General features: G+C 43.0%; 1 protein-coding gene across 4 annotated transcripts in view; it reads right to left on the reverse strand.

Annotated features, from left to right (window-relative positions):
- GATA6 (GATA binding protein 6) overlaps positions 1-26,252 on the reverse strand; it is a 44,002-nt gene that overhangs the window by 2,767 nt on the left and 14,983 nt on the right. For all 4 annotated transcript variants that reach the window (XM_084849723.1, XM_084849725.1, XM_084849724.1 and 1 more), the window contains exons 3-6: positions 23,683-23,849; positions 16,511-16,636; positions 13,526-13,613; positions 13,329-13,438 (exon numbers count right to left, since the gene is read on the reverse strand). In XM_084849723.1, the coding sequence (XP_084705849.1) occupies positions 13,329-13,438; positions 13,526-13,613; positions 16,511-16,636; positions 23,683-23,849 (491 nt within the window). The remainder of the gene's footprint in view (positions 1-13,328; positions 13,439-13,525; positions 13,614-16,510; positions 16,637-23,682; positions 23,850-26,252) is intronic.

Raw genomic sequence — 26,252 nt, forward strand, 5'->3', positions numbered from 1 at the left:
CAAAATACAAAAGAGGGACTAGTCTTCACTGGCCCACACAACAATATATGAAGAACCATGCTGCTGCTTAAGGAATATTTGGGGGGACTGGAGGATTTGACTGGGCCAGGTGATGGACTACTGTGCCCTCCTCCAGTCCCCCCAGATATACCTTAAGTAGCAGCATGGGTCTTCATTTGGGTACTGGGCAGCATGAATTGGGAGGGAACTGATTCCCAGCATCCCTGCCAGTAGTTTCCCCCTTCTCCGGTAGGGTGGCCTGTTCCACACTCTGAGAATCATGTCATATGCCAGTCTTCCCCAATCTGGGGCCCTCCAGTTGTACTGGGCTGAAACTCTCAGCATTCTCAGTCTGTATGTGCATGTCTTTGTGTTTTCATAATAGTTTATTATGGGAAGAACAAATAGTTATGTGACTAACAACTTTTATTATGATGTAAAGCAGCCTTCCCCAACCTGGTGCCCTCTAATATGTTAGATTGGAACTCTCAGCATTCCCAGTGGGGAACGGCTGCATAAAGTTCTAGGGCTAAAGCCCACTTCATCAGATGCATGGTCTGTGATCCTTAATTGTCAGGTAGATATTTTTTGTTAAAGAATGCTTGAATTCACAAGCTAAAAGATAGGCAGTGATAAACATAGGTGTAAAGCGGGGAGGGGTGGGAAATGTAAGGATTGCCATCCTGGAACAAAGGAATTTTATAGGGAACCCCAGTGCGAAATTGCTGAATCAAAAAGTTAAATTCTATTCATTTGGTTCTGAATAGAGATAGTGGCCTTGTTTGCACATAACACCAATTGTGGGTTGTAAAACCCATGAATCGGTGCGGCCACAAGCAAGGGAGTGAGCACGCTGCCTTCCATGCACTCATCACTTCTGCTTTCAATCAGCTTTAATCCACAACTCAGGAACGCCCCATTCCTGGGTTGTTTGATGTGATGGCTGAATCCAGAACTCTGAGTTGTTGTAATGTTAAACAACCAAGAGCTTAACCCAACAACAAACCGTGGGTGATTTGGGGGGATAAACCCTCAGTTACTTAACCCTAAACAATCCAGAATGCTGGGTTTGGATGGAGTATCAAACAACCCAGGAATGGGGTGTTCCTGGGTTGTTGACTAAAGCTGATTCAGAATGGAAGTGGTACTTGCGCAGGAGTCAGTGCACTGGTTCCCTCACTTGTGACCTCACTGTCGTCAACTGCGAATCAGACTAAAAGTTTCCTGTCCCAGCGCAGATGTTAATTTACTTGGCAATGCTAAGATTGTGTTATCACAAATTACTGCTGCTGTGAAACATCACTGTGCTTCGTTTGCATAAATTTAATCTCTAATTAAATTGTCACATTTGAGATTTTTTTGCATTCCATTGACATTTAACTGATAACTGAGTATCACACCCTTTGCATCTGATGAAGTGAGCTCTAGTCCCACGAAAGAGAACATTTGCTAACCTTTAAGGTGCCACAAAACTCTTGCTGTTTTTGCTGCAACAGACTAACAGAACTACCCCTTCATAAACTATTATGGCAAGGACTTTCATGTAGCTAAGATTTGTTCTGCAACCACACTGCTTGAGTCTAGCGCTTTTAAAAATAACTTCCTATTTTGAAGGGAGGGAGGGAGGGAGGGAGGGAGGGAGGGAAAGAAAGAAAGAAAGAAAGAAAGAAAGAAAGAAAGAAAGAAAGAAAGCAGTCCAGCATCAAACCCTATTTTAGGCACAAGGAAAACATGTGAGTGACTTTATCGCTGGCATTGTGCACAGCTCAGAGTGCAGCTGTGTGTGACAGACAACGGGTCTGGCCTACATGACAACCTCTGGTGGATATTCAAAACAGAAGATCAGTGCAAATTCCAGAAGCTGACCTTGTGATAAGAGATAAGAAACTGGAGTGGAAAAACAGCCAGACCTTCATAGTAAATCAGTGCCTAGTGGATCCTCCCAAGCCTTTATGAATGGTCACAGCACTTCAACATTCATTTCATCTAATTCTTTCTTCTTTTCTTTTTTTACAGTTGACTGAGATGAAACCTTTTGTAGCTGCTAAGGGAGGGTCAGTTGGAGCTTAATCTGAACCGGGGGTTTAGGTGGGCTTAGCTTCAGAAGTGATTTCCAGTGCCAAGGCTGAGAACAAGTTTAGCTGAAGCAATAACAACAAGGCACACCGGAGAGCACGTGTCTCTCATTATTTAGTAACTACAGTCAGCTTCCATTCTCTCTAGGGATTGGATCCAGGATCCTTCATCATGAGGAAGGACTCCACTCATGGATGGTCCCTCCAGATGATTTTTGGAAATCCCTGCCCTGCCCCAAGCTCACTCCATTCAGCAGTGTCTTCTGACTCTGCTGGAGAAGCTGTAAAGGAACTGTTGGCCAGAAGGCCTAGTTTCAAGTAGGAATGTCAGAGAATTTCGCCACGAGTCTCGAGGAGGCCGAATGCCAGCACATTCGGGCCCCCGAAATCGGTGGCGAAATGGTCTGCCCCACCCCACCCCCCCGGACGGGACTTACCTTGGGCTAATCTCCCTGGTGGCGGTTCGGCGGCAGCGGCGGCTGTGGTGACCGGTCTTCTGACTGGCTGCCGCCACCGCCATTTCCAAGTTTAAAAAAAACGTGATAGGCTACGTAAAGATTTACATAGCCTATCACGGCTAGATTTTAAAAAAATACCGTGATAGGCTACGTAAATGTTTGCGTAGCCTATCACGGCTGAGTGAAAAAAAAACAAAAAACTGCACATACGCAAATGGCGGCACCCATGGGCGCTGCCATTTGCGTTCCTTATTTTGGCATGACTAGTCTACGTAAACATTTACGTAGACTACGGCGAAAATAAGGGGAACGCAAATAGCGTAGACGCTACGCTATTTGCGTTCCCCTTATTTTCGCCGTAGTCTACGTAAATGTTTACGTAGACTAGACATGCCAAAATAAGGAATGCAAATGGCGGCGCCCATGGGCGCCGCCATTTGCGTACGCATGGTTTTTTGTTTTTGTTTTCACTCAGCCGTGATAGGCTATGTAAACATTTACGTAGCCTATCACGGCTGACTGCAGGGACGCAAACGGCGGCGGCTATGGCCGCCACCATTTGCAGACCCGGCAGGACAGGATTCGCGGCGGGAGGGACAGGGCGCCTCCCCCCGGCCAGAATTTGGGGGGGGGAGGGACGGGGCGCCTCTCCCCCAGCCAGAATTTCGGGGGGGAAGGACGGGACGCCTCCCCCCCGGCCAGGATTTTGGGGGGAGGGACGGAGCGCCTCCCCCCCACCGTGAATCAAATTTCGTCACAGGTAAGTGACTTTCGTACATCCCTAGTTTCAAGACAGTCCTGACATTTGACATCACTCCTTTTGAAAATGAAGCACTGGGCTCATTCCAGCTGTCTTTGCTCACTGGGGTGGCGGAGGGGAATCCATTGATTTCAGATGAAGTCACCAGTCAAGCAGCAGATTTAATGGTACTGGAGGAATCTCTGGGTTATGACCTGTCAACTCTACCAGTCTAATCTAATCTATTGCATCCTCCTGCCTTTCCACCTTACAGTCTACAAGGCTGCTAACACAAAATATTTGAAACGGAATTCAAGACAGAATATAAACACATTCAAACAATACATTAACATCTCCTAGGACTGGGGATGAGTATTACTAAAGAGAAAAGGAAAAGGGTGGGGGGAAGTGGACTGAATCCCCTCTGGGCATCTGGGGCTTATCATGTGGCGTTTTTGGATCATGGCCAGTGCAACGGACACTGACAGTGGCTCAGCAATATGAGCCCAATTCCTTTGAGAAACAACAAGTGACAAGAGATTAATGACTCTGGTCCATAGAACCAAATCAGGCCCCCCAAAAGCTCCAAGGAAATCTTAAGAGAAAGTACATAAAAACTTGGTCCTTAAACTTGGATGTATGAGATGCTACTTGTTTTTATAATGACTTAAGCGAAACTGCAGCTAACTCCTAACCCTGTACTGCCTGGATTCTATATCCGCATTATTTACATTATTGTTGCATTTTCTTTACTGCCATTTACAGGCGAGGTACTGTGGGTTTTTCTGCCCCAGGTGACAAATAACGTGACTGGCTGTGGGCCCTGGGCACTGTGAATGGCTGGAGGTGGGGGGAGGTATTTGTTTAGGGTGGCCACCTATGAATCACCCAAAGAAATGTATCACCAAAAAGAAAAGAAAAAAGAGGGAAAAGGAGAAGATACTAAGCATAAAATTTGCATATATTAATTTGTCTGTACAGACGCATATTTAGAAATAATTACTATAATTTTAATAGAAATACAGTACATTTCACCATAGTACAGAAGACTGTGACCAGGAGACCTGTGTGCCTGCCTGTGCAGTCTGTTGTTCAGGTGCTACTGTCGATGGGCAACAGTTCTTACAGTTCTGTTATCTTTAAGCTGAAATCGGACAGGATGGCCTTTCAAACAGAGGGTGATTATCTGGCAGCCCTTCAAACAGAGGACTGTCCTCTTTAAAAGAGGGCGCATGATCACCCCAATGCTGCTCTGTAGTGGTGTAGTGCAGTCAGGGCTCACTGGGATGAAGTCCAGGACACTCTGATTATAGGGACAATGTCATCATCTACCACCCCCATGAGGCTTCCCTGTTCCCTCTGAGCTTAGCTGTAATCTTCACAGTAGCAGGGTGGAGTGGGCAGAGAGGGGGAGAATGGGTTTTCCCAGCAACTAGTGTTCCAAAATCCATATAGTGTAATATCTTTTTTAGGCCAACACAAAGATCACAAGATTGTGCATCTATTGTTGTGAGCTACGTCTGTTGTAATGGAAGGTATTGGGGTGCCTTGGTCTTAAATGGGTAATTACGTCCCATTCGCTTTACAAAAGATCTACTCCGGATGGAGATTAAAATAGCTAGGGCTGGTTTGTTGACTTCTGAGGTGAAATGTTTCTCCCTGGTGCTGGGAAAAGCAAGTCTTGAAAAACCTTGAGCTGGTGGTCTTATGCTGATGGAACATGTTGTGTCCCCCTCTTTCCCTTTCTCATGCAATCTCACATCCCTCCAGCTAAAGTCCAACATGCTAACCACTGCAATGCCCTTTGCCAGCCCACTCTTCTATGACTGTCAGCTAATGCTAATAAATTTGGTATTGCGCTATGTATGTTGCTCAAATGTGAGTACGAGTATAATATACACAGACGTAGATATACTCATAATTTGCGCGCACGCACACAGATCCACATAGCAGCCTGCTTTTTTGGGCTCTCCTGGGGGTGCAGCTATGGTGACCATCAGGATTAGCACCTGCATTTCAAAATGTGCCGCTACATCACCGCTGTTATGTCTCAGGCAGCAAAGTGTCTTTGCCCATCCTTGACTGTGCATAAAAAGATCTGATGACTGTCAGAAAATTGAGTTCAGTTAAGAAACTATTTAGCTGATGCAGCTTTAGATTAACACATGAGTCTTACGTGAATGGAAGACAGACACACAAGAAACTGGGATAGAGTAAAACAAAAAAAGCTGCTTAGATAGGAGTGTTTACGGACTGTGATCCATGATCTTATATGGCAATGACTGGAGGCCAATGAGTATGGAGCAAATTATAAATGGCAAAGGACTGGCACCAATTGTCATGCGAGCTGAAGTCCTCTTGTGCAATGGGACTTCCCCCCACACAGTGGGACATCCCCATCCTTTCCTCTCTCCTGCCGGCATGCCCCAAATCTGCTCCAGAGGGTCCTCCAACCCCCCAGAGCAGATTTCGGTGGGCAGGTGGGGGGAAATCCACTCCGCTAACTTTGAGTCTCTCTTCATAGCCCTATGAAGAGAGACTGAAAGAACTGGGCATGTTTAGCCTTGAGAAGAGAAGACTGAGGGGAGATATGATAGCGCTCTTCAAGTACTTGAAAGGTTGTCACAGAGAGGAAGGCCAGGATCTCGTCTCGATCATCCCAGAGTGCAGGACACGGAATAATGGGCTCAAGTTACAGGAAGCCGAATTCCGGCTGAACATCAGGAAAAACTTCCTGACTGTTAGAGCAATACGACAATGGAACCAATTACCTAGGGAGGAGGTGGGCTCTCCCACACTGGAGGCATTCAAGACGAGGCTGGACAGCCATCTGTCAGGGTTGCTCTGACTTGGATTCCTGCATTGAGCAGGGGGTTGGACTCAATGGCCTTGTAGGCCCCTTCCAACCCTACTGTTCTATGATTCTATGAAGCTATGGTTATATGAATCCAGCCCAGTGAGTCTACTGTCAGGTGCCACTGGCTGAGTGGCAGACTGAGTGGCAGTAAGAGGGGCACCTTCTGGGTGCACAGGGACTGGATCATGGACTATGCATCAGCTCTGAAAGTTTCACTTTTCAAGGGGAGTAAAGTGAGATTGGACTGAATATGACTGTGGGTGATACGAGTTCTGCTGAATCTCCACTCTGCTGCAAATGCACTTGGCACCATTGTCCAGAAAGGTGTAATAAATCATTTCTCTACCAGTAAAGGAATTTGTTTTCTCCAATTCATTAAGAACCTTTCCGTGAACTGAAAGCAACAGTGTCTTAAACTTCTTCAGACTCAGTCCCTAACCGATTTTTAATCTTTCATGTCAATTTGGAATTTTCCTGGTTGGGAGAAGATAAGAATTATGGCTTTCTTAGAAACAAAATCTAACTACTACAGCAATCGCACAATATGGAATTAATTTGGCATAGCATGGGTTATCAACATTTCCAGTTAATTTTAGGACAGTGACTTCATTGTTGCTTATCATTTCTAGAGCATTTTTATAGAGTGTATCAGTTGCAGTACCATTCTCATCTTTCCCCACAACCGCCCTGGGAAGTAAGTTGGGATGAGAGACAGGAGTCCTACGCAGTGCTGGCTCCAGGTTTTGGAGGGCCCTTGGGCAAGACATCCTCAATGGGCCCCTCCCTCACCACCATTGTCACCAGCTGCTGTGGCTCCTCATCCTCTTTCTCATCATGGCTCCCACGTGCTTGCTTGACAGGCAGAGAGCAAGGGAGAAAGTAGGCCGTGGCATCTCCTGCTCCTCCTCTCACCACCACCTTTGTCTGGGCCAGAGCAAGAGGCAGGTGAACAAGCCTGCTGCAGTGGTGAGGAGGCAGAGCAAGTCCAGGGGGCTCTTGTCAGTGGGCCCCTGCTGGGTTGTGGCCTTTGGCGGGTGCCCAACCATACCTGCCCTGGATGCTGGCCTTGGTCCTACTCATGCATTTGCTCCACGCATAGGGCTGATGCATGAAGGGTGGAGTGGGGCCGTGCTTCCTAGTGCCCCTGACCCTCTGATGTTCAGGAAAGGCCTGGAGGGGATAGTTGCACCGAGTGGAGGCTCCTCCACACAGCCAGGAGCCCCAATCACCCAGAGTTCCCAATTGTGTGGAGGAGCAGAAGTGAGCAGATCTCCATTCAGGCCTTTGCTGAACATGTGGAGCACTGAAGGCGGAGCAGTCGGGGGCAGAGACATCAGGGGAAGAGCCAGGCAGTGCGTGCAGGTGTCAAGAGCAGGGTCAGGAATTCCCCCACCCCACTCCATCCTCCACACATTCACCTTATGTGGGAATGGAAGATCTGCGGAGGGCTAATTTGCAACCCAAGTTACTTCTTGGGTTATATTATATTGGGTTATATTGGGTTATATTGTTATATTGTGGTTTTAATGTTCTATATATTTTAAATTGTTTTATTGTGTGTTGTTTGGTTTTAATTTTTGTGAACCGCCCAGAGAGCTTCGGCTATTGGGCGGTATAGGAATGAAATAAATAAATAAATAAATAAATAAATAAATAAATAACTTTGGCAAAGGGGTTTGCAGCCTGATCCTCTGCATGGTTACTCAGAAATAAGCCCCGAGTTGCAAGTGTGGTACTGCAGGCTTAAGAAGTCGTCTGTCCGTCCGTCCCCCCGCCATTCCACTCCACTCCACTCCACTGGCTTGGCTGCCCTTTCAGCCCAATCCTATGCACATTTCGTCACTTGTGTTTTTCCTTTTTGCAGTGACTCTGGCTTCAGTGGTGAGTGATAAGCACTCGGAACATGCTTAGAGGTACTTTATCTGAAACTTAGCCGTAATATTGAAAACAGACTTCATGGCTGAATCCTGGTGAAGTGTTGGCACAAATTAACTTATGGGAAGGAGGAGAAAAGTGGAACCTGCCCATAACAAGGAGGCGGCAGGTGAGAGTTGCACACCCCCCCCCCCGAGGTTTTTATGAAGAGGTATTGGAAGAAGAAAAAATGAGGAGGGATTGTTGTGTAGCAGGAAATAGAATATAGTTTTCTTGCAACAGGTGCAGTCAGTGCTTAATTTTAAAAAGGGAATGCTGAGCCTTTAATCTCTATGGGATATATATCTATATATTCCATGAGAGGGAAGAAGGGAAGGCTATAATTGTTCAAAGGTGAGAGAGAAGCATTCTGCATATGCTCTTAGGCACTCTTTATTTCACGATTATTTTTGTTAACATTGGTGAAATGCAAATAAATACTAGCCATTCTAAATTTGGCTGTGTGTCTATGCGTGTATTAGCACACACAAATGCGTGCCATGGCCTGTACACATTGCCCCTGCTTGGGTCTAGTACCAGCCAGGGTTAGCCTTAGCATGAAGCAAAGTGAACCTGCCACTACTACCAGCAGTTTGCTGCTTATTTTTCTATTAAAAAGTACTTCTATGCCGCCTTCCAGGGCAAAGCACTCCCAAGGTGGCTTACAAAAGATAGTTAACATAAGAAGAGCCACGCAGGATCAGACCAAAGGCCTATCTAGTCAGTATTCTGTTCACACAGTGGCCAACCAGATGCCCACGGAAAAGCCCACAAGCAGGACCTCAGTACAATATCACCCTCCTGATCATGTTCCCCAACAACTGCCTCTAGTACTGGAGGTAATCAGGCCTCCCCTTGGATGCCCAGTTGGTGCAGATGTTGGTTTCATTTCAGCACCAAGTTAAAACATGGCTTTTCACCAAAGCCTTTGAGGGCTAACTGAATTCCCTAAAGTTGCACACGATTTTAATTGTTTTATTGTTCTAGATTTTCTACTTGGTATTAGCTTGTTTAATGGTTTACTATGCTTTTAACTGTTTAAATTATTTTTTTATACTGTTTAAATTGATTTTATCTGTACTCTGCCCTGAGAACTTAATGACAGAAGGCGGGATACAAATGTTTTAAATAAACAAATAAATGCATAATTAAATAAAAACAATGTTTAAAAAAGTAAATAAAAAAACTAAATATAATAACCCACAATCCATTTAGAAAACCTAAACCAGAACCCATTTAAAGCAGTTTAAAACCAACTGACAGCACTTTTTAATGCAACGCACTTTGAAACAAATACATTTTGAAGGTTGTGCGCCAGGAGCAAGCAAGTGGGCATTCATTTACTCACCTGTCCACAAGACAGGTTTTCTGTGGCACAAGTCCCACCCTTCCTAGCAGTCCAGGATGACTGCGTCAGCTCATTTTCACAAGATTTGTATTAGCGGATACGCTGAGTTAGCGGGTGCTGCTGCTCGTTAATGATTGCTGTAGGAAAGCCCAAGGCTACATTAGTGATTTCTGCAGCCAACGTCTAAAGGGTGAAAGTAGTAGCTGTGCATACATGTGACTTTAAACGCTGTTCAGACAGGTTTGAGAAATGTAGCCAAATCTACCCGGACTTGCACGTGTGGATGTTGAAAGACATGCGTAGGCATATCTGATACCACCATACTTCATGTTCCTCCTGCAGAAATCACAATAGGTGATGCTGCCTTTAGGTTCCTTATGAAACCCACTGCAACATTCCTTATTCTTCTGTCAAGTGTTTCAAATAGTTTTCACCCTCCAGGCCCTCCCCTACCAACATCTTCCAGACTTGAAAAAAAATTATCGCCTTTTAAAAATCTCACAGTATATGCATATACCCCTTCACCAACCGTGATGATGTTCCTTGCTTTCATTCTTTCTTTTCCACGACCTTGATAGCCCCTCACACAGCCATTTCACAGCTCCACATCCATGTTTCAATTTATCGCCCTTATTTGTATTTTGAGCACTTCAGCAAAGTTAGTGGTCACTCTAGCAGCCTTTCCCAACTCAGAGTCCTTCAGGTGTTTTGGACTTCAAACCATACCAGCTCCAGGTTCTTGAGGGTCTTTGGGCAAGACACCCTCAATGGGCCCTCTCCCTCAGTGATTCTACCTTCTCATCACCATGGTCACCCACCGCTATTGCTCCTCATCTTCTGTCTTACCATTGCTTGCTTGACAAGCAGAGATCCACTGAGCAAGTAGGCAATGGGATTGCTTCCGTTCTCACCACAGCCATTGTCTGGGCCAGAGAGAGTAGCTGGTAAACATGCAAGTAGCAATGGCGAAGTGGAGGAGCAAGTCCAGGGGGCACTCCTCTGAGGGCCCAACTATGCCTACCTTTGACACCAACCCTGACTTCAACCCCCACAGCCCTAGCCAGCATAGCCAATTGTGAGAAATGCTTGGAGTTGTACTCCAAAACATGTGGAAGGGACTGGGTTAGGGAAGCCTATAACAACAACAGCATTTGTGGTTGTGGTTGTTTAAAAACAAAAACAACCCTAAACTTGCCCCTAAATGTTCAAGAATAGCAGCTTCAAGGCCATTTCACAGTTGCTTCAGTATTGAGGATCTACCCAGTGTTTGGTTGGTATTCTGCATGATAAATATGGGACATGTGATGGGCAAAAAATACTCAGGAACACATAGTGGACACATGCCAGGAAGTTATATTTATCCATGGCTCCCTAGCACATGTTTGGAGATGCAGGTTTGCCCTTCACATTTTACATAATCATTCCAGCAACCCCCCAATGAACACTAGCGTTCCCATGGTGTTAAATAACAGGGCCAAATGGTTCTAAGTTTCTGCTATTGGGCGGTATAGAAATGTAATAGACAGACAGACAGACAGACAGACGTCATATTGGTTCCAGGGGAACTTACTCGTATGCTTAGAAATGTATCCCAACAGGTAATCCAGAACATAATGACTCAGAAGTAAATCCCATTGATTGTAATGGGATGTCACCGGAGGAAACACAAACATACAGTAAATAGCCACTATCCAACACAGAAGTAAGAGTACTTAAGCTGATTGCATTCAAGGAACTTAAGCGTGCTTAATTAACACAGTGTCGGATAATGTATAAAGCCCTAGATGCAGACAAAAAATTACTAGCTTTCTCGTCTGCTACTATTAGTTAACAGGGCACAGTCCTGTTCATGTTTCTTCGCTGTTTTCAATGGGCCTTACATCTAGATAAAATGTGCATAGGATTGCAGACTTACAGTACAATCCTCAGCATGTTTACTCAGATGTAAGTCCCATTGAGTTCACTAAGCTAGCAAATGTGCTTAGCAGTAAATTCCTTTAAGCTCAGTGGACGTACTTCCAGGTGTACATACATAGGATTGTGCCGCTAGGAAGGAATCATGCCTCTTTTATAGCCTTGTGCAATGCCATCCTAACTAAAGAGCACACCCAGTTCAAGGCCAAACTAACAGCACTGCAGTAAATGTCCATACGTAACAACATTTGCGGGACGACATATTTTCTCTTTAATAACGTAACTGCATATTTGAGCAGTGAAGCAAATACAAAGGAATTGAGTCAGGCAACAACAGGAGATAGTAGAACCCAGTAGATTATAAGAAATAGTTATGATTGTATGACTAAAAAGAAGCCACAGGGAGGCAGCTTTTGGTATACATAAGGTACACATCTGTCACTCCATTTACAGGCAAGACTGTAAAAAATAGTTATAGCTGAATTAAACAATGACAATAAAAAAGGCAAGACGATTGGAAAATACACAAAATTTGTAATACAACCAGTGCAAAATATGGATATTTTCGATGTGGCTATGTTTCAGTGTATGTGGTTCCATACCTAGCTTCCTCTCCCTCTCCCCTCATGGTCATCTACTTCCATTTTAGATTAACCACAGTTTAGCATGTCATCTGAATTCTAAATGGAGCTCTACACTGTGGTTAATCGAAACTACAGTTACCCTGCCTTATCTGGGTTCGTGACTGTGCGCAGAGTGCATGGCTCTGTCCCAGTGCACACTTGAAGCCCTGACACTTTCTGTTGAACACCTGAACAGGGTTGCTGTCTGTCAGACATCTTATTACTTGTGCGTGACCCCCGATTGATTCCCCCCACCCTGGTGGGTCAATGGCCATTCATAGAAAAATGGTTTCCCACGCTTTCGTTATATTTACCAAAACAAAGAGATCCAAATTGAGGTAAGAGGTCACCTGACCTGGTCTATTTAAATTATAGTAATTTGCATCTATACATATGAATCAGCATACAAAAATGTGTATTCTCTTTTGAGGGTGGCGCACAGGGCCAACTACAGTGTACTAGGCCCAGTGTTTTCCCCCGACGAAAAATAGTAACTTTAGTTTGTTAAATTGTTAGTTATCTCAGTTACTCCAATCTCTCAAAAAACCTTCTAGATGGAGATTTTAGTAATATTTAAATTAATTACAGTGTAATAAATTGCTTATCCAATTAATTGGTTATTCAGTTAAAAGGGAGATAATTAATCAATTCTAATTAAATTGGTTGATAGCCCTGGCATATGCTTGCATTAGATGAACACAGCATGAAGAGATATACTTTATATTCTCATGCATCTGGATTATATGCATTTATATAAGTAAAACATTATCAACAAGCTCTTCATTGTACTAGATGCTAAAATAAAATAAATATCTGACATTAAAATAACAAACTTCTGAACTCATTCACCTTCCCATCAAAGATAAGTTGATTGGACTCCCCCATACAAACAGAGGGAACAATGGGAAGGGGAGGTGTTCCATGACTCTGTACTCGTGAAGTACAGCATGTTGATGTATGTTTATATCTCTGCATCCCCCACCTGGACTTGCTACTGAATTTGGAGGATTTTGCAACATACAACATCTGTGAAGAGCATGAGCTGCACAAGGAAAATCTGTTTTAGCCTCTGGATCACCCCACCCTGGATGAAGGCCAAAGCCTACCGTAGAACAGAGTACAATTTAATATATAATACAATACACAACACAGTACAGATATGAGAGAAGTCATTCATATATCTATATCTACATCTATATCTATATCTATTTCTTAAGAAAGATGTTTGCAAAGTAGTTTAGTTTTACATTGTGTCATTTATAGGTCATTCCCAGAGAAATTCCCACTCCAGTATCAGCTAACAAACTGAAAAGTTTATTTAGATTACTGTTCTACTAGATAAGATAAAAATGGAGATAACATGCGCCACGGAAATCCACTTGCTTACAAGTATCACTTACCCCCGAGGCTGTGGTTTGTGTGCTAGGGGAAGCATTTTTTCTACAGTCGTCTGAGTTCGTAGAAGACGTGGAAGTTGGAGTCATAGGAACGGCATTATTGCTATTATTACCTGCAACGGTAGCACACCAAGTTAGAACTGTGTGTTCTCCTGATGGCCAAATCTCTGTCCCTCCACAAACTGCTTGATTATATTTACCCGAGCATGACTTTGTCTTAGATATGTTCTTCGGTTTTCGTTTCCTGGTTTGAATTCCCTCTTTTTTCATAGCAAGGGGTCGGGGCACCTAAAAGAGAACACCGAAATGTAAAAATAAATACATAAATAGCTATTAGAAATCATTTCCCCTTAGGAAATGTACCAGTCTACATCACAGCCATCCTGCTATAAGCAACATTTGTTAATATTAATTACTTTAGAACTTTCTTTTGGACAGAGTAACCCTAACCCCCATATCTGCTGCCTAGTGGGAGTTAGGATGGGGACTTAGGATGGCGAGTTAGGATGGGGACTTAGGGTGGTGAGTTTCACATTGTGTTTGCGTTTATAGGTAATTTCTTGAGAAAATTGTCACTTTACGGTCTTCTATTTGAGGAGCTGCCGGAGGACTGCCCTCTATTTGAAGGCATCCTCTGTTTGAACAGATGTCCAGTCCAAGTCCAAAATAAAGATAAAGAGCTACCAGAAGAGAGAACAGGGCCTTGAAGTTCCCCATCCACAGCACCTGGAAAGCAGACAGAGTGAGGCACACAGGTCACCCGGTCACAGTCTTCACCACTATGGTGAGATGTATTATATTTCTATTTAAATTATAGTTATTTCTACATTTGCATTTATACATGTAAATTAGCATATGCAAATGTTATGCAAACTGGTGCCCTCTTTTCTGTGATTTGTTTCCTCTTTTTCAGCAGTGCTAAGTGGCCACCCTAGATGGGTGGAAGCTACATCTGCCCCAGAAGCCCAGTTACACCCACGACCCAGCGGTGCAAATCTAGCACCAGTGCTGTTCCTGGTAGCAGTAGGCCACAAAATGGGGCCTTCTGGGAGCAAGGTGGAGGTGGCCTTGGATCTGCTGGATCCAAAGACCTTCCATTCCCCCAAGAGGCCCTGGGTTTGGTCCTCACAACTACAGCAGCCAGGACCTGGTGTAGTTAGTTTCCCTCCCCCCCCTTGGTTTCAATGGAGTGAATTTTAAAAGGAAAGATCTGCCAGTAGTAGGGGGGAGAAGAGGAAAAGCCATGTCTCCCACCCACCCCAGGCTGGTGTGAGTCGGCAAGGCTTTGGAAGTGGCAGGTGATGGACCGTTTGCTCTCCTTCGCCCCTCTTAGGATTGCTCTCTAATTCATTACATAGCCACTATTCATTAGGGTGGCCACTGATGGATCACCAAAAAAGAGGAAATGTATCATCCAAAAAAGGCAAAAGAGGGCACAGATATGCAGAAAAATTGCATATGCTACTTCATATGTATAGATGCAAATTTAGAAACAATTAACATACTTTTAATAGAAATACAATCAATCTCAAGTGCTCAGTGTGCTGTGAAGGTGCTAACTGTTGATGGGCAACAGGAACACAGGAAGCAGCTTTATACTGAGTTAGACCATTGGTCCATCTAGCTCAGTATTGCTGACACTGACTGGCAGTGGCTTTCCAGAGTTTCAGGCAAGAAATTTCCCCGCTCTACCTGGACAGGCTGGGGATTGAACCTGGGACCTTCTGCATGCAAAGCAGGTGCTCTACCACTGAGCTATGGCCCAGGCCCTCCCTGCTCTCTCTTCTTATGGTTCTTTTATCTTTACATCAGGTTTGGCTGGACAGCCCTTCAAATAGAGGACACCTTTGAACACAGGACTGTCCTCTGTAAAGCAGGACATATGACCACCCTACTATTGATACAAAATTTCATTTATTTCACGCCTTATGTACACAGAGGAAAGACAACAGGATTAGAGGCAGAGAACCATGACACATTGTATGTAGAGCTGCACACTCACTGAGGTGAAGACCACATGATCTTTGTGGGCACATAGGACCTTATCCCCACATTCAGCATACTTAACAAGTGATTAATGCTGGAAACTCTGACAATGCTGATCCAGAATCAGAATGAATGCTATACTCACTCCAACTGTATCCCATCCATCTAATAGGCAATTATAGTTCCCGTAACGTATTTGATGTTTGGGGACCTCACAACCGCAGGAGCAGAAACACAGCCTTTTTCACTAGTTATTCTGGTGTATTAGCTTGTGAGCCTTTTCTTATCGGCATATAAGAAAAACAGGGGGGAACCACCAAACTTGCAGCTAAGTGCTCTTTTTCTACCACTTCTCAACTGTGTGTACTTGGTGTAGAAACTGGTTTATGGTTAGAAAATTCCAAATATGTTGTAAACCTAGAGCTTCCGATATGGTGCCCACAGGCACCAGTGGGCCCAAAGACAACTCTCTTGGCGCTCATCCATTTCCCCCGCCCTTTCTGATTTTATTTTATTTGTTAAGATTTTTTTACTGGGAGGCTGGCATACTGCAAAGCAACACCATCTTTATTTGGTTTCAAGAGTGGTTTTGTCTTTTGGAGCTCAGGCTCCACCTCTGCCTTGTACTTAGGTTCTTGGAAAAGTTACTTTTATTTTAGTCTCACCAGTTTGCCTCCTGGGAAATGTGTGTTTTGTGACCAGCCACACCCACAGTAGCCATTTTATCAATGGGTAAGCCATCTAGTGAGAAAGTCTCTTGACATTCCAAATGTCCCCACTGACACAAAATGATTGGGGAGGCAATGCCTACACCTCCAAGAGGAAGAAGACTGTTTCCTTTTCCCCAAATAGTTTCCAGTATTTAAGGCCTGCCAGTAGCAGTGATGCATTTCTCTTTTATGTTTAAGATATTATTTACTGGAGAACTATATGAGAGATTGTGACATTCTGTGATGCCATGGATTTGTCTGCCAACATTCTCCCGTATAGTTGCTGGGCACAATTGGATAGATGCAAAAAGTAAATTTTAAAAATCCCATTCTCCCATAGCTTTTCTAACAAAGTGGGACCTGGGTCAACTCTCTTGTGAAACTTCATGCACAGTCCATCCGAGGAATGGCTGCAGGATGGCATGCCCATCAAACATGCATCAAGCAAGAACTAAAATAGCTCCTGATAATACTGAAGTAGCCGCTTACCCCATGAAGTTTCATGTACAGGCCACAGGCATTACACACAGGCTCCCCTTCTGCATTCCTGCGCCAGAGGGTGGTAGTTGTAGTGTGACAGTTAGCACAAGACAAACCCAGTCGTCTTGAAGAAGGCTAGAGGCAAGCATAAGAAAAGACAAAATAACCAAAGAAATACAGACAGAATGTATGAACCATTTGTCTCCCTAAGCAGCTGCAGAAATGTATATACTGGTATACTGGCTATCAAAATAAAAAGAAAGAAAAGACACCAAGAACAGGTAGAAAAGAAGAGACCAGAGTCTTAAAGGCTGCCCTATATTATAAGACATATCTTATCCAGGGAGACCTAAATGCACAGCACCAATTGTAATGTGCAATGCTAATTCATTTGGTTACAGAGGGGCTGAGGACACTGAGTTAGATCTAGACACAGCTAATTGCACTTAGATCCCATTGAAATGAATTGCACTGCTAATTCATGACTAAGTTTTCACATTGGTTTCAATAGAATCTAAATGGAACTAACTCAGCCTGGAGCTAAACCCATTGTGCTATGCACTTAAGGGAGATATTTGAGGAAGAGATTTTTATTTATTTTTTAATGTGTGAGGCTTTTAAACCTTGCTTCTTGTGCACATTTCAGATTCCTTCTCTCCCCCCTCCCCCTCCCCACCATACTAGCTGGTCACTTAATTTAACTCCTGCTCTCATTAAGTAACAAAGCTAGAAGGATATAATTGTTCTGTTTAAAGGGGACTCCTTCTGAATCGTGTTAGTTTCAGCAGATTCTGTCTAGTTTCTCCCCCCACTCCCCTCCACAAATTGTTTTGGGATTATCTCATTATATTAATCATTTTCCATTAGTTCTGTGAGATTTATTTGGCAGAATTAACATTCCAAGATGCTTTGCAGAACTGGGCTTTAGTTGGGAGTGGGGTAGGTGGGGGTTGTCAGCAAATTCCTGTATAGCAAAAAGGCCTATATTATAAGCAAGTCATTTATGACACTCTTCAGTGGAGTTTGGCGCCAAGATGAGGCAACTGTACATCAGAAATAATCGTACAACAAAGAGCTTTACAACTGCAGAGCATAGATCATAACTGAAGCCTATACCCATAAACATGTGAAATGAAGATGAAGGGATTATAAAATTTCCTTTAGCAATTGATCTCTTTTACATTAATCACAGGCAAAGAATTCCAGGGACATCATAAATTTGCTGTTATGCACAAGCATTGCAGCATTAAGGAAATGTATCAGTTGATTGACTATAGCACATTTGCACAGGAAAAAAATCAATTCCAGAAACCTGTATTATTTTCATCCAACACTGTAAAATGTTGACACCCTAGCTAAAATGGATTTGCTCAAATTCCACCCATCTTTCTGCAAAATTATCTGTTGGCTTGCTAGGAACACTGCTTAACTATTGGATCCTTTGAGACAACTGTCACATAAAAAAACCAAACAGCCATTGCCAGTAAGTACCTATCTTTTCTCAATTAATTAGGAGCTCTCTTTATAATGAAAAATGCTAACATATGTTAAACACAGATTTTAACACATCTTTTAGGCAAGCAACACTCGAGGAAATCACAGGGTCAGTGAGGCTGCAATCCTCTACACAGTGGGACTTCTGAGTAGGGGTACATAGGATTGTGCTGACAATTACTACGGCTGCAATCCTACGCCTATTTGCTTGGGAGTAACTCCCACTGAACTCAGTGGGCCTTACTTCTGAGTAGACAAGTATAGGCTTGCACGGTAAAATGAGTGATGTTATTGTACCTTGTGATACGAAGGATAGGATTAAATTCTTCAGCTATCATTTAATGACATATAGTATTTGTTTGTTTGTAAATTAATGGGTCACCTTTTGGCCCAAATACAGTTCCCAAGATAAGTTACAGTCAAAACCTCCAACAATTTAAAAGTTGGACAATGGTGTGTGTGTTTTTAACTTTCAAACAACTTGAAAACATTAAAACAATTTAGAGTGCAATCTTGTACATGTTTAAAATGTCCTACAATGTTTTCTGTCTAAACATCCATAGACTGCAACTTTAAAAACTTTAAAACACCACCAACAGCAGAAATTGAGAGCAGGACAGAATCTTATACATTTGTTCATCTTTAAGGTGCCACAAGACTCTTTATTGTATACACTTATGGTTTCAGGAAAAGAATTCACATGGACTACCAAATGTTCCAGTGGCTCATGAGGAAGTGGTCTAAAGTTTTTAATGACTGGTTAAGTAGATATGCTAATTATTTGTGAATGTTTATAGCTGGCAGTTGTAGGGCACACTGAAGTTCAGGCTACATGTACATTAGATAAAACTGAATAAAATTGGGAACAAAATCCAGCAACAGCCAGTCTTGAGTCCCACTGGAAGTAATGAAATGAGACACACCACAACTAAATTTCTCTTGATTTCAATAAGACTATGTTTTTTCTGGATTTTGCCCATTATTTATTTATGATATTGTTACATTTCCATTTTTTAAAAAAAGCTTACCTCCAAACTGGCACAAGCTTACATATATTTGATAATCAATGCTCCTCAACAATAAATAATTAAAAGCAACTTTTTAAAACTTACATTTTAGATCTGACTTTTGAAACTGATTACATTTTTTAAAAGGTACACATTATTCACATAGAAGAAGAGCGCAGGAATGCATACCATGTTCCTGCTCTCTCTTTTTTTTAATATGTCCACGCATTTCTCAGAGGTATGAAACAATACATCCTGGGTTGGATCCCAATTTAGTCATATCTAGAGCAGACCCACTGATATCAATGGGACTTAAGTTCGCTGTGACTTACTTGCCCCATTGATTTTGATGGGTCTACTCTAAACAAGACTAAATCCGCATCCAGCTCCCTGCGTTTGTCTAGTTTGTTTATTTGAAATGTGCAGACATATATTTATAGAACATCCTAAAATGACTTGCTTCCAGAAGGAGTTGAGTCTTCCCAAGACAAGGTAGGGTGGGAAGGAATTGGGGAAGACCAAGCAGAGGAGGTACATTAAGTCATACTTAATGAAATTAGGCAGATAACCAGTTACGAAACCCCACCAGTGATTAACTTTGAAAAGCCCTTTGGCTTCAGGGCACTTCAGTGAATAGATGGTAATCCCATGAGGAAAGTGTGACTTTTAAAAGCTCATTGTCTATACCTTGAGGAGTTTGTTTGTTTGTTGCCCTTGAACAGATTGGTGAAGATTACACAGCCTAGTTACGGAACAGAACTAAAATTCCAGTGAATAGTATTACAACACAAATACAACGTAATTAAATTAATAATGGCACATGATTTTATATAGGAAAAAAAATATTCCAGCTGCAAGGATGGGGTGGACTTGAAAAGAGCTTCAAATATGATTTCTTATTTATTTATTTGTTCTTTATACATTTATATTCTGCTGTTCAAATATATATATTTTATGGCAGCTTAGATAATATTCAGTTAAACAGGGATGGACAATGTAGTCCTCCAGAAATTGTTGGACTACAACTCCCATTATCCCTCACCATTAGGTGGCTATGCCTGAAGGGAGTCGCATTCCAACAAGATGGGCCACAAGATGCCCATCCCTGAGTTAATTAACATAAAAATACAAAAAGCTACGATAAAAATAAAACAGCAAATAAATGCAAAATAATGAGAATTGAGGGCTAAACGTTTTTACAAAGTTGTTGAAAAGCGGGGGGGGGGGAATGAGAAGGTCTTCACCTGGTGCCCATAAGGATAACAGTGTGGGTGTCAGGTGACCCTCCTTTCGGGGAAACTACTCCTTCGGGTAGGTGGGGCACTCCATTCCACCAGGGCACCAGAGAAGACCCTCCGATGATGACCTTATTCTACTGGTTTTCACACCATCCCTGAATAACAACTTGCCAATAAAGTTGTATGAGAGCCAGTGTGGTGTAGTGGCTAGAGTGCTGGACTGGGAGTTGGGAGATCCGGGTTCTAGTCCCCACTCAGCCATGGAAGCTCACTGGGTGACTTTGGGCCAGTCACAAACTCGCAGCCCAACCTACCTCACAGGGTTGTTGTTGTGAGGATAAAATGGAGAGGAGGAGGAGGATTATGTATACCACCTTGAGTTCCTTGGAGGAAAAAAAAAAGGCGGGATATAAATGTAATAATAATAATAAATAAATAACCCAAAAAATATTACTGGGGTGGTGAAGAGAAAATCAGTTGATCTTCAGTCTATTTGCTCTGCTTTTGAGCCATTGGTTTGAGGTCCTAGTCTTAAACTGTGTTCATACTGTTTTTATTTTTGTTATGCAAGTTGCCTTGTTCACGCTTTAATTTGGAAAGGTGACCCACAGGGTTTATAATTGAGATTCTTCTTTCTTTCTCTCTCTTGTGCGCGCGCGCGTGTGTGTGTGTGTGTGTGTGTGTACAGAAAGAGAGAGAGTGTATGTGTGTAAATAAGGGTCATAGCACAGGAGTTTTAAAAGGAGATAAGGATAGAATTCCCCGCTCTGCCTTTTAAGAAAATACCGGGGGAGGGGGGAGAAAGAGGTTTCCCCCCCAATAAATATCTTCTGGCTCTAGTCCTCATGGGTGAAGGGTGATACATGTGTACTTCACTCTGCCACCATTCCCAGCAGCAGAGGAGAAACCCGCAGAGGATATATCAGCCTGAACAAGGATAGGAGAATTCATTGTACTAAGCCTACAGAGTCATAAATCCCTCCTTGTGACAGTTGCCTGAAGGGTGAAAGCAACTAAAAGATGAAGGAGGCCTTTGGCTTTCTATCTCTGAGCCCAAATCCATCCCTCCCAAATGGTCAACTCAAAGGGAAGGGAGGCTGAGATCTCCTTTTCCCTCCGAAGTGATTTAGTATCTCTGGGTGCCCAGTGGTCACATAGGGGACAAAAGGGGTGCTCAAAGTAGACATTGATGGGAGGGATTTGGGGGATGTGCCAGGGAAGAAGGACGGTGTATTTCTTTGCCTCTTTTTTGTCCTTCCTTTAAAAAAAAAAAACATTCGGGAGGGGGGAAGGAATTTTAAAAAGATTCCTTTGCCCTTTTCTTCCTTCTGCAGTTCATCTTATCACCCCACCTCACAAATTTCATAGGGGGTCCACCTTTCATTTCTTGCATTGTTTACCTGCCATACTGAGTGAAAGATGACTCCCATGCCACACGTGACTTTTTAAAAACCATCTCTTAACTTATGCTCTATTTAGCTTTAAGCCCTCAATAAAGAATGGCAATATTAAGGATTTACTTGCTTCCTGGGTCAACAAACTTAAATGGTGCCAAAATAGAAACTGTCAGGAATGTTGGGGCTATATTTTATGAATTGCTTCATTCTAGGGAATTGGTGGTTCTAATCCTAATGCACACTGACATACTCTGAATTCCTGAAAATCCAGCCCTAAAAAATGCAAGGCTCATTTGATGGGAGTGAGAATCTCAATTTTGTTTCTGAAAGGCAGGGCATGTTTATAGCTCTTATGATCTGGAAAAGAATGCTTGTTAATGTGAACACAGCCATGTCCTTTTACTGGAACCAACAAGACAACAACAGTCTCCCCCAAACTACAATCAGGCCAATACCCACCCTCACCCCACCCCCAAAAAACATTTACCTGAAAAATTAAAGTGAGACTCAGTCAGCCCCACTGATTTCCAAATTGGTATGCATAGGATCAAGACTTTGGTAGAAAGTTAATGCACTTAAACTCAGACCCTCAATAATCTTTAATTACATCCCAATCTTAACTTTAACTGCAACAGCAGTGCAATCTTATGCATCTCTACCCACTAGCAAGTCCGACTGTGTTCAACAGGACTTACTTCCAGGAAAGTGTGCAAGATTGCAGCCTAAATGACTAGGACGCAAAGAGCTCAGACTTGGGCATTTTTTTTCTCTCCCTACTCCCCCATTGAACAGCTGGCTCCCATAATGGGTTGGGTGCTCTTTGGCAGAAAAAATATCTAAAGCCTCCCTGGATTTTGGAGCTTGCCCACTGAGTTTAAGATTTGTAGTGGGGCATCCCATTCCATTCCTCAGATGTAAATATCACTGTTCAAAAGAAGTGTGTACATAACTGCAGTTCTTGCATGCACTGTGTTTTAATCATTTCTTTTCTACTGTGCCTAATACTGCTAGGTGTGGGTTCAAACTGGCCACCTCTCAAACATCTTAAAAGATGATGATGAAACTGTCATGGGGACAGGGGAGTGGGACATGGGGGAAAATCCAAAACCAGGCTTAAGATTTTTGAAGGGGGTTGTGTGCAGCACAGAAACTGAGAACCCAAAGTATTCTTAAAAGATCTCTCTGTCTCTCTCTGGAAAAAATACTCTTTGGAGATCTTTTTGAGCTTATATATTTTGTGACAAAAAGGTACACGAGGATCTGTAGAGTAAGAGCCATTGGACAGTTAACACAAATTCATAAACATTACAATTGTTATCCAAGAATGCTAATTTTTCCTGGCCCTTCCCTAAATGTTGTAAGATCAGTCCATTGGGTCATACAGAGTGCATGCCCTGGCCTGCATCTTAATTATCCATGGCTCCATGCTAATAATGCCTGCTACTAGGACATCGCTATGAGAAATTTCACAGCAAGCAGTAAATTAAGAAATTATTTTGCCATTTCCTTCCATTACGTAACACTCTCCTCTCTCCTTCAATCACATTCAATTAAGAGTGCCACCTAGCCGAAGTTAAATATCTTAAGCTCCCAAGGCTTTTGATGGGACATGAAATCATTGGGACGCTTAACAATGCAATCCTATGCACGTCTACTCAGAAGTAAACCCCATTAAGTTCAGTGAAACTTACTCCCAGATATGTGGGCATAGGATTGCAGCTTGAGGCATGTTTATCCACATTTACTCCAAGTCCCACTTATTTCAGTGCTAAGGAAGGAGACTAAAAACACGTTTTGTAGTCCACTGATTGCTGCGAGACTGTAACAAATTCCTAAAAACAAAGTACTGGCATAGAGTTGTGATTCTTACTCTGTTGGTCTTCACAGGGCTATATTGTCTTGGAATTGTTTTGCTACAAGAAATGTATCAATACCATTTTAAAAGAGAAACAGGAAAGGACGCATGGATGTCTTGGAGCTGAGCACAGGTAGGAAGAAGATGTTTCCACTCTTTCCCCCAACTCCCACGCCCCCACAGCACTCACCACTCTCTTCTGGGGTTTGATGAGAGGCCTGCTGAGGCCGTTCATCTTGGTGTAGAGCCCACAGGCATTGCAGAGATAGTTGCCAGTGCCATCCCTTCTCCACAGGGGGGTCTGGATGGAGCCACAATTGACACATTCCCGGCTCTCTGATAGATCATCAAGGAGATCTGCAGGGAAGAAAGGCTGGGTTAACATGGAAGCCAAGCAGGAAAAAGCATCCTGTGGTTATCTTCGGCTGGGGGAAGAACCTCTCTGGATTCCCCTCCATGCCAAAAAGCTGCTAGCCTCAATCATAGCTTCCCACAGAATGGCCTCCATTCTGCCCCCTCACCCCCAAAGCAGTGGTTAGGGCATGTGTCAGGCTAATTAGCCTGGCAGCCAAAGCAAAGTCCCTCGGATTTCAGGGCAGCCAAGTTCCCAGGACCCCAAATCTATCCACGCTTCCTCAGAAATCAGTGCCATAGATGACACTACATTAGGCACACTAAAGGCTGCAGCCCTATTCAGCTCTTACCTGGGCATAAGCCCCAAGAAACACAACAGAACATATTTGCAAGTAAACATTCACTGTTGTCAGGCTAAACTCAGCAGGGTTTAAATGTGGTTAGGATCAGACTATTATTAGCCACTGCCTAGAAGGTTGCAACCACTAGAACTTGTTTTGATGAATCTAAGCAAACGAACTGTGTAAACCATGCATGTTTACTCAGAAGTAAGTCCCACTGATTTCAATGGGACTTACTCCCTTGTAACTGTCTATAGGATTGCAGGCCACATTTATTTTAATTTGTTTTGTTTGTTAAATATTTTACAGTGGATGCTACAACAAAACATTGCAGTGTGGGGTGCTCCTGTTTAATGTTCTAGCTCCCCATCCTCCAGAGCCTTCTTTCAAGATACTCCATTCCATCACGCCTTCCTCCCCTCCCCACACAAGGCTGAATCTACACATAACAGTTACACCGTTATCATACCATTATCATAACTGTTGGTGCCCATTGGTGTCATGTGTAGCAACAGTTATGATAATGGTATGATAATGGTATAACTGCTGTGTGTAGATTCAGCCCAATAGATACTCAGTGTTCTGTACTATGCACTGAGCATGCTCAGTCCTCACTGGGTTGTTTCGCAGAGGTTTTGCCCTTCAGTTCCCCCCCAAATTGTTTTGGTCTACTTCTGCAAATCTTGGGATTCCTCAGGCAGGGTGATACCTTGCTCTCTCTTTTTCTTAGTAGCCCCTTTTTGGCTACACAGTCATAACTCAGCACCTCAGTTCAGTATTAGTATATAGGATACAATGCCATCTTTCCTTCAAGGAGCTCATGGTTTACCCCTTGAACATTTTAGTTTCACAACAGCTCTGTGAGGTAGGTCTGGCTGAGTAATGGCAACTGGCTCAAGATCACCCAGTAAGCTTAATGGATGGGGTCTGGATTTGAACCCAGGTCATATTACCCATACCCTGTAATATTCTTGTACATTTAATTAGCAAAATATTTTCCCATATTCATACAGTGTTCACTTATTATTGTTCAAAAACAGGCTTGCTTCCCCCTTTCTCTGCTTCCATTCAGAAACCCACACCCTGATAATATAGATATGTTTACTTCATGGCAAATTTAAGACGTACATGGTACATACATACAATTTTAAATGCATATTTAATCTCTGCAAACTGCCCAGAGAGCTTTGGCTATGGGGTAGTATAGAAATGTAATAAATAATAATGACAATGACAATAGTAGTAATATCTTTCAAATTTTATTTTTTATTAAAAATTGTACACACACACTTCCACGGAAATACATATAATTATAATTTCTATGGAAGTTTTACACATACATATCTGCAAGCTGAGGAATTTAGGATCGGGATGGTGAGTCATCATAGCCCAAGGGAAAGGTGACTGATCTCTTTCGCAATGGAATAAGACCCTTCCCCACCCATCCACAAAAACAAAACAAAAAATCAGTCAGATGCTAAAGACAGGAAATAGGAGGCAAGTTCACCATTTGCCCACAACTGGATGTTGCCTTGGAAATCTTGAACCAACCTTCAAAGCAGAAAACCCGCATCCTACCCCCACTGCTTCTGCAGCTGCTATCTTGCCCAAGCCCTAGTTTAAATATACTGCATATCAGTCAAATGAGGGAATGGGAGACTTGTGGGGCGGGGCGCAGGGGTGAGGAGAGGCTTGGAGCTGTCGAATCCTCCCTTCCATTGCGACTCTTTCATGAGCGTTTACTGTGTGTGTGCACAAACACATGCAACAGCACTCTCAGAGAGAGGAGATAGGTTAAAACAGTGTTCACAGCCTAGATCTAGCAAAATGACTTCTTTAAAAAGAGAGAGACTGTTCCTGGCTGGCTCAACCCTTTCCAGTTATTCTCACTGCAAATGCTACACCCCCATCCTAAGCAAATGCATTTGTTACTTGTAAGTACCACCAGTTTCAAAAGCCCTTTCTTTAGAGTACGAATGGCAAGAAGAAGGGAATGGCAAGACGCATTTTACGGGCAATTAGTTCTACATAGACTCATATGAATGTGACTTAAGTTAGTTGTGGT

Source organism: Heloderma suspectum, chromosome 4, assembly GCF_057233095.1.
Source record: "Heloderma suspectum isolate Gila_16-S chromosome 4, 16-S_ref, whole genome shotgun sequence".
Classification (NCBI taxonomy): Eukaryota; Metazoa; Chordata; class Lepidosauria; order Squamata; family Helodermatidae; genus Heloderma; species Heloderma suspectum.